General features: G+C 25.4%; 4 protein-coding genes across 8 annotated transcripts in view; 1 reads left to right on the plus strand and 3 right to left on the minus strand.

Moving 5' to 3' along the window:
* LOC100166865 (testis-specific serine/threonine-protein kinase 2-like) overlaps nucleotides 1-2,018 on the minus strand; it is a 4,940-nt gene extending 2,922 nt beyond the window's left edge. The window contains exon 1 of one of the 2 annotated variants that reach the window (XM_001944440.5): nucleotides 1,634-2,018. In XM_001944440.5, coding sequence (XP_001944475.1) covers nucleotides 1,634-1,964 — 331 coding nt within the window. In that variant the 5' untranslated portion in view covers nucleotides 1,965-2,018. The remainder of the gene's footprint in view (nucleotides 1-1,633) is intronic. The other variant, XM_008187480.3, reaches the window with a different exon arrangement.
* Nucleotides 1-5,956, plus strand: part of LOC100168941 — a 12,370-nt gene extending 6,414 nt beyond the window's left edge. For both annotated transcript variants that reach the window (XM_029491697.1, XM_016806563.2), the window contains 4 exons: nucleotides 2,152-2,463; nucleotides 2,552-2,784; nucleotides 2,849-3,118; nucleotides 4,918-5,956. In XM_029491697.1, the coding sequence (XP_029347557.1) occupies nucleotides 2,152-2,463; nucleotides 2,552-2,784; nucleotides 2,849-3,118; nucleotides 4,918-5,719 (1,617 nt within the window). In that variant the 3' untranslated portion in view covers nucleotides 5,720-5,956. The remainder of the gene's footprint in view (nucleotides 1-2,151; nucleotides 2,464-2,551; nucleotides 2,785-2,848; nucleotides 3,119-4,917) is intronic.
* LOC100575177 (TNF receptor-associated factor 3) overlaps nucleotides 1-8,342 on the minus strand; it is a gene marked incomplete at its 3' end in the record, with an annotated part of 138,801 nt that overhangs the window by 56,509 nt on the left and 73,950 nt on the right. The gene's annotated exons all lie outside the window — the stretch shown is intronic.
* LOC100568841 overlaps nucleotides 5,937-8,342 on the minus strand; it is a 12,839-nt gene continuing 10,433 nt past the window's right edge. For all 3 annotated transcript variants that reach the window (XM_029491698.1, XM_008187476.3, XM_008187477.3), the window contains 3 exons: nucleotides 6,508-6,618; nucleotides 6,228-6,437; nucleotides 5,937-6,160 (listed from right to left, as the gene is read on the minus strand). In XM_029491698.1, coding sequence (XP_029347558.1) covers nucleotides 5,958-6,160; nucleotides 6,228-6,437; nucleotides 6,508-6,618 — 524 coding nt within the window. In that variant the 3' untranslated portion in view covers nucleotides 5,937-5,957. The remainder of the gene's footprint in view (nucleotides 6,161-6,227; nucleotides 6,438-6,507; nucleotides 6,619-8,342) is intronic.

The raw sequence follows: 8,342 nt of genomic DNA on the forward strand, positions 1-8,342 counted from the left end.
CAATTTAACACATTTTTTTTATAACAAATAATATTTACAAATGGTTTAAATTTTTTTTATTTTAATTATTTTTTTTAAAGTTTTCTGTGAGTTTTAGACATTGTATTTTAAACAATCTAAAATATAAAAAAATGAAGATTATAAAATATTGCGTTTTGGTTTTCAAAGTATTAAATATTTACTATTTAAATATTCTTTTGTTTCTGATAGAACATTTAGTAGGTACCTACTTTCCTTGGTGTAAAAAGTGCTTTTTTTAAAAAAAAAAAAATGACATTTTATAATGTTTAACATATGGCATATAATTGCATATTGAGCCACTTTTTCCTTGCATATTTGCATCATATTTAACACTTTTTAAATGCATATAAATCCGGGCTCTAATTATTACTCAACAAATAAAATTTTATTGACAATCAAAAAAAAAAAACTAAAAAAATTGAAAACTGACAATGTCTGTAAACAGCTCAAAAAGAGTCAAAATATTATGGTGTATAGAAAATGAAAATATAAACATTCATGGAAATTTTCATGTATCTACAGTTATTCATTTTTGAATTACAAAAAAATAACAAAATCGCTACATGAGAAATTGACTGATTATCCAATCTTGTAAAAATATGAACTTCAAATGCTCATAAAAATTTATTTTGACTTTCTTGTAGATATATTTGTTTTTTTTGATAAAAGTAGACAAATTTATGAGGAATCTTATTTGCACATATTTGTGATTTTTACGTGCCTATTTTGTAACGTATTTCAAACTTTAAATGCTTATAAAAATAATAAACTCTTTTTTAAATAATGAGTGGCTTAATAAGTAGTTATGATTACAGAAAACAATTATACTTTATTTATTTATAATGTAAATATTTGTATGAAAATTATTGATGTCTATAATTTTAAAAACATATTTATTTTTTATGACTTGATTTAATTTTAGAGCAATAAATAAAAAACTTATTTGAAATAAGTAGACTACATATTTTAAATAATTTTGTAAAGTACTTTACTGACTAATTGTTTTTGATGAACTATCCTAGACCTGTTTTTTATATTGTCACCTATGTATTTTAGTTAAGGGGGCTGCAGCCGATGAAAAAAAAGTGACTTTTAGACTAATAAGCTAGACAAAACTGGAAGAATTTGGTTTGACAGATTTTAATTTTGAAAATGGATTATGATTGATCAACAAGTTTACTAGAGAATGATTGAGACGATTTTGAATATTTTTTTTTCAGCTGTGATATCCAAGAATAAAAATATTGAATAAATATGATATTCTTGTATTTATATTATTCATTATGACACTAACAATAATTAGAACATTCAAAATCACCTCGATCATTTTCTAGTAAACTTGTTGATCAATCATAATCCGTTTTCAAAATTAAAATCGGACAAAACAAATTCTTCCAGTTTTATCTAGCTTATTGGTCTAAAAGTCACTTTTTTTCATTGACTGGAGCTCCCTCTAGTCCACTTAAGGTTTATATTATGATACCGAATTTAAATATATTGAAAAACATGATAACAAACAAAATTAATGTTTAGATTGGTCAAACCTACATTAGTTTTGACTTTTGACAAAACCGGCTGCAGCCCCCTAAATTAATAATAATGGTTATTGTACCTCTTTCTGCAAATGCCATAAAAACAAATAATACCGCTTTCTTTTGTAAAATACTGTGTGTATATATTATATACGGATGATTAATTTGACGTATAATATCTAGCTCTCGAGGCAAAAACTTAGAAACATAATCTTTGCTCGTTTGTCTTGTATCAATTATTTTCACTACCAAATTCAATTCGTTATCTTCTTGTATATATTTAGCATGACGTACTTCACCGTAACTTCCATTTGATATGTGATCTAATATAATGTATCCGTCAGACTTAAGAATGTTTGTTTTTGATAACTCTTTATTCAATTTTGTAGTTTTACTATGAAATAAAAACATTATTTGTAAAAACAGCTGTAAAAAAATATATTTATTCAAATAATTTAATTTTTAGTGAGGAAAAATAATAATTCTTCCCATAGTAATATCATATAAGAATGATAATAATATTTATTAGCCAAGGTGGTAATTACAATAATAATATAGTATGCTATAATAATATACATTAATATTTATTTAATTACAGAAAATGGTAGAAAAAGGTTTGATTCCTATGTTGATCAAGCTTTTATCTTTATACATAAAAACAAATAAAATGCATCAAATGTGTCCACTGGATATGAAAGCAAAATCATTAGATACTTCGACATTTGTTAGCTGTGCCTCTCCAACAACTACGTATGATCATGATGCAAGCCCTATTTGGACACCGCCTAAAGATGATAATATAGCCACAGACTCACATTCTCCATATTATTCACCAGTTTGTGAATCTTTTGATATTGAGTCTGTGAACGCAGACGATTCAAAATCTGATGTTAGTGATTTTGAAGAAAAGGTCAAATAAAATGCACAATACTTCAACAAAACAACTTAACAATTTAACTTGTTTTAATAACTAATACAAATGTAATATCACATTTTAGGATGATGAAATTGTAGAACATTTATCCCCAGATGAAATTGTAGAACATTCATCTCTAGAAGATACAACAGTGTGTAAAATAATACAGTTCCTAACACATATAATGTACATAGAAAAGGTTGTGTTATTAATGGCTGATAAAAATGTGTGGGAGACAATTTTAGATTATATGCAATATATTGAAAATGGACATAACAATTCAAACGCTTTAAAGATTTTAGAGTTTATTACTCGGTACATTTTTCTTTTTTGTTCAGTTTTACAATAAACTATTATATTGTATGTTTTTATTTTATAGTGAAGTTCTGAACTTAAATAGCATTCTCACTTCAGAGTTAATTTTAACAACACATCGAAGGCTATGTAGACCTATTCACGAACTCGAGCTGTGCAAGTATTGTATGTTCCGAAACAAATTGGGTATGAAAATCATCAAAAATACTAAATCATTTTCATCAAAGTTTGGAGAAGGTATGATGACTGGTATAATGGATGATCCAGATACAACAGATGCTAAACTAAAACTTAAAATATTAGTATCTGTTCACATCCCTCTTGTCATTCAAAAGTAAGTTGTATGCTATAGTTTTATAACCAATCATTTTTATATTTTAAATAATAAACTATAAACTACGGATAAGACCATTGATTACAAATTTAATGATTTAGAATTTTGATTCATTTAAAATAAATTATAAAATTATAAATTGCGTAAGTCGAAGATGAATTAGATTAATCATTACAAAAACTTTTAACAAATTAGTTTATTCTAAACTCTATATTTCTATTCAAATTTTAAAAACACTTGGATACAACCCGGTTTTAGTTAGGTAACACTCACCTGTTGCCCACTTGGCCTACTATAAGTGCCTTTTATGTCATAGCTTCTAGATATTGAACATTAATTGTATTTACTATTTAGAGGTAATTTTTTAATTTCTTAATCGTTTTCATTCAAACAGAAAAATTGTATGGCATATATATTTAATGAAGTGTCAATTTAGTTTATATACACAATTTATTGAAAATCATTCAATAATGGTAGTTTGAAAAATAAGCACTGAAGAACATATAAAAATATTAAATTATCTGTTAATATATTTATGTATTATAATAATTACTTATAAGAATTGTTATAAATGATTTTTTGTTGATGTTATACAATGTGAGAAAAATTTTATGCGATAGGTACTTACCAATTAATTAAGCATCATCATCCATATAAAAAGTATTAATTATCAATAGTGGATTTAAGTTTAAAATAATAGTCAGCAAACACATAAAAAGTGCCTCATGTAGAGCTTATCCATGAGACCCTGACATACCTATCTATAACAAACCCTTTTCGCAGTAATTTAGTAAATCCCTAGAAGAAAATTAGGGAGTTTAATCGGTATTTCCCTAAAAGTCCTTAAAATATACAACTAAAATTGATTTTATTATTAAAAAAACCATAATATATATTAAATGTTATAACATCAAAAATAATTGATAATTTAAGAATTGATAATTACTTAACCTAATCTAACTCAGATATTTCTAATGATTATATGACTTTAGATATTTAATATTTCAGGCATTTTTAAATAAAATACAACAATGTAGTTGAAAATAAAAATTATGTTGGTAGTCGAATAGGTAGTTCGGGTTTCCTAGTAAAACGATTCCATGCTTTGTATTCGGATACAAAAAAATGATTGCCACGATACATGAACATCCGGAACACATACTGATGTTTAATTCTTTGTACAATATAGAATCCAAATCTCATTAAGTTTCAGATTGTTAATAGCAATGTTGTTTATTAGTTAACAAAGATTCTTTTTAATTAAGATAATTTATTTTGGGAATTTTATTTCCAAAAATGATGTCCAAACACAACATTGACCGACATCACTACATTTAGAAAAATAATTAAATGCAAAAAATGCACTAATATGCTAACAACATTTTCAAATATGCACTTTTCCATAAACGATTTACATGATAAAATATACAAAATTATGCATAGGTAGTCAAACATTGTAATATTAAATATATTTCACAAAAAATGTATATCTTACCCAAAGTCTAAAATAATATATAAACACCACAAAATGCAAAAAATCCTGAACCCTATTCCATTATAAATAAATTGAAAATTATATAAGCAACTTCAGCAAATAGCTCTGCTGGTAATTGGTATAATATTATATTTTTGGAGCATATCTCTCTATATTATTTTCATTTACCTTTTACCATGTACCATATTGAATCTAAAATATTTTTACACTTTAAATCATAGATTATTGTATACTAATTACTTATATCTTCTTTCATCAACAAACTTTATTTAAATCAATTGATCAATATAATTGTATTTTTCAGCAATCCCAAACTATTGATTCTACTGTTATCTCGTTACAAAGTATATTACATGTTGTGTAATATAATTAAAGATGACCAAAATCCATCATTTGATGATGCTATTGGAGCTTTTATAGCTTTATTCGATAAAGTAAAAATTACTTTTAAAAAATCAGAAATACAATATTGTCAAACCCGAGATTGCAATAAAAGTATTGTGCAAAAAGAAACTACTGTTACAATAGAGATGGACGATGGTGTATTAATAAATTCAAATAAATCCTTATTATCGTTAAAATCTCCAATGTTTGAGGCCATGTTTCGATGTGGAGGTTTTAAGGAAGCATACCAAAATACTGTACGTTTAAATTATGTAAGTTCTGATTGTATCAAATCATTTTTACTTCTACTTGAAGTATATTGTGATTGTCTTTTGCCCGAAAATATCAATGTTCTCTTAGAATTAATAACAATCACAGATCAATACATGTCAAATGAATTATCTGAAAAAATTATTGTGTTTATGATAAACTCTATTTCGGTTGATAATTGTGATATAATTTATGGATGGGCAAAAGATTTTGGTCATCAGTTAAGACTTGGAGCTAATGTGGATTTAGATGTTGTCAAATATTTGTTTACTTCAAATTCAAGATTCCCTGACCGTGTAAAATCTATCAAAAAAATCAGTAGAAGTAGTTACGGAAAACTTTTTATTGAAGATTTAACAACCTTAATAAAACGTGGATTGTCGAGTATAATAACTTTTGATGATAAAACATCATTATTTTATGTGAACAAATTACATAGTGGACTAGATTAATCTAGTAACATGAGTACATTACTAAATAGTATACAGTGCCCACTAATTTAAAATTGTGTGATTATGAAATCACCATTTTTCGACCGCATTAAATTAGTACAATTAGTGGGACACTATATACCTATTAAATATATAATATTATTATATTGTATGATATTTATGTTTTGTGATTTTTTTCATATTAGTTTTATCGTTGTAAAATATTAATAAAGACTAATTATGGTTAAGACATAATTACTTAATACTGATTATTTATTGTTAATGTCCTTAATGAATACATTTTATTCAAACAACATCTATTCATACTGTTAATGTCTAATGCTAGAATATGATAACTCCCTTGACTACAACATAAACAATGAGGAAACAAATTATTATTTTCTGTCGAATGTATATTTGATGTCGTTTGATTATCGTTAACATGTAATATCCGACTGTTATCTGAAATCAGATGAATCCAAGTTAAGCTAAAAGTATTGTTCTTTATTAATAACACGAGAACATTTACCATTTGATTCCACATCCATCAGGTCCGTATTTAGATTGTCGTGTTTATTTTTCATTGAGTTCTTGTACATTTTTATAGCTTCTTCATAATTTGGAGGCGCCTCGTAATCTGGTGGTGGTTCATAAGCTGGTGGTTCGTCAATTAAATAATTTGAATTCACCCTTCCTATTTCTGAAGTCAGACTGTTGTCTTCTAATTGAATTCCTTCCACTTAAAAACATAACAATGGTTTAAATTCATATTAAAATGTAATACTTAATGCTATATTAATTGTACTCACAAAGTAGCTGACTGATGGATATAAGTCGATTTTGAAAATCTGTCTGAATGTGGTAACTTGTAGCAATTTTATAGACTACCATTAAAACTATTATGAAGAATATTATGAAACCTGTAATGACAGAAATAAGTACCTATAGGTAGATGGAACATGTTATGGGTACGATGCACATTAGTTTAATAGAAAACTTTTATTATCTATCATAGCTTTTAAAGTTTTAACCTCGTTAGTGTTCTATCTCTTCAGTGATAATCGGTCAAAGAGTTAATTTGAAAAAGTGGACGAAAACCCCGTAGTACACTTTTATTGTCAGACAAAAAATCCGAAAATAGAAAATATTCTATTCAATTTTTGTTTATAATTATATTAATAATTAATAATATAATATAGTATACCTATTCATTAAAGAAATTTAATTAATTTTTTTATTCAATGCTAATATAATATATTTGATTACTTGCCTCATACTTATTATTCAAAATAATGGTCAATATAAGTTAAAAAAGGCGGGTAAGTCGTGGATGTCGCTCTGCTGTACAGTAGGTTACAAGTGGGTTACTGTAATGGATGGAATTAAATTTGAATCCAATGATATAATATCATTGTATACGAAAAACGATTCTGAACGGAGATGATTTGTCAGTCTAGGATATATTATTTTTAAAGAAAAACTTATGGAGAACCTTGTACCAAATTTTAAAAACTTAGTTATAAAAGAAAAAATTTTTACGATTTTTCAACCACTAAATTACTTGCAAATTTTCGCAATTTTGACATATTTCGTATAAATTTGAACTTTAAATGCTTATAAATAAAAATTGTGACAATGTATTCCTTTTATTTTGCAACTGCTATTGTAAAAATATGTTAGGAGCCTTGTATTAAATTTCCAAATCTTAGAATTAAAAAGAAAAACTTTTATGAATTTCTGTCTAAGATAATTTGAACATTGCCGTAATTTTTACGTATTTAGTCAAAATTTGAACTTTAAATGCTTATAAAAAAAAAATCGTGACTATATATTTCTTTTATTTTTCAATTGCTATTGTAAAAATATATTATGAGCTTTGTATTAAATTTTGAAATCTTAGATATAAAAGGAAAATTTTTTATGAATTTCTAGCATAAAATAATTTACGAATTTTCGTGATTTTTACATAATATGTTGTCAAAATTTGAACTTTAAATGCTTATAAATAAAAATTGTGACAATGTATTCCTTTTATTTTGCAACTGCTATTGTAAAAGTATGTTAGGAGCCTTGTATTAAATTTCCAAATCTTAGAATTAAAAAGAAAAACTTTTATGAATTTCTGTTTAAGATTATTTGAACATTGCCGTAATTTTTACGTATTTAGTCAAAATTTGAACTTTAAATGCTTATAAAAAAAAATTGTGCCTATGTATTTTTATAATTTTTGAATGGGAGTTAGAACAACATATGTGGACCCTTCTATTAAATTTTCAAGTATTTTGTCCCAGCTAATTTTTTTTTATCAACATTTATAAAAAAAAAAATCAAAAAAAATCGATTATTTCAATTGCCTATAAATAGATTAAAAATTAGTGAAATATTTTGAAAATAAAACTATATAAAGAAAATGTCAATTTAAACAACTGGTAAAATTTTCAAGTGTCTACGACTCATACTTTTTGAATAATAACAAATATCAAAAATCGTTTGAGGCTAAACCGTTATTTAATGCGGTTTTGTAAAAATTTAAATTTCAAACACTCCTAAAAATTTTTTGTCTTAGTCCGGTTGAGTTTTTTTTACAGATATTTAAAGAAAAACTTATGGAGAACCTTGTACCAAATTTTAAAAGCTTAGTTAT

Source organism: Acyrthosiphon pisum, chromosome A3, assembly GCF_005508785.2.
Source record: "Acyrthosiphon pisum isolate AL4f chromosome A3, pea_aphid_22Mar2018_4r6ur, whole genome shotgun sequence".
NCBI classification, from domain to species: Eukaryota; Metazoa; Arthropoda; class Insecta; order Hemiptera; family Aphididae; genus Acyrthosiphon; species Acyrthosiphon pisum.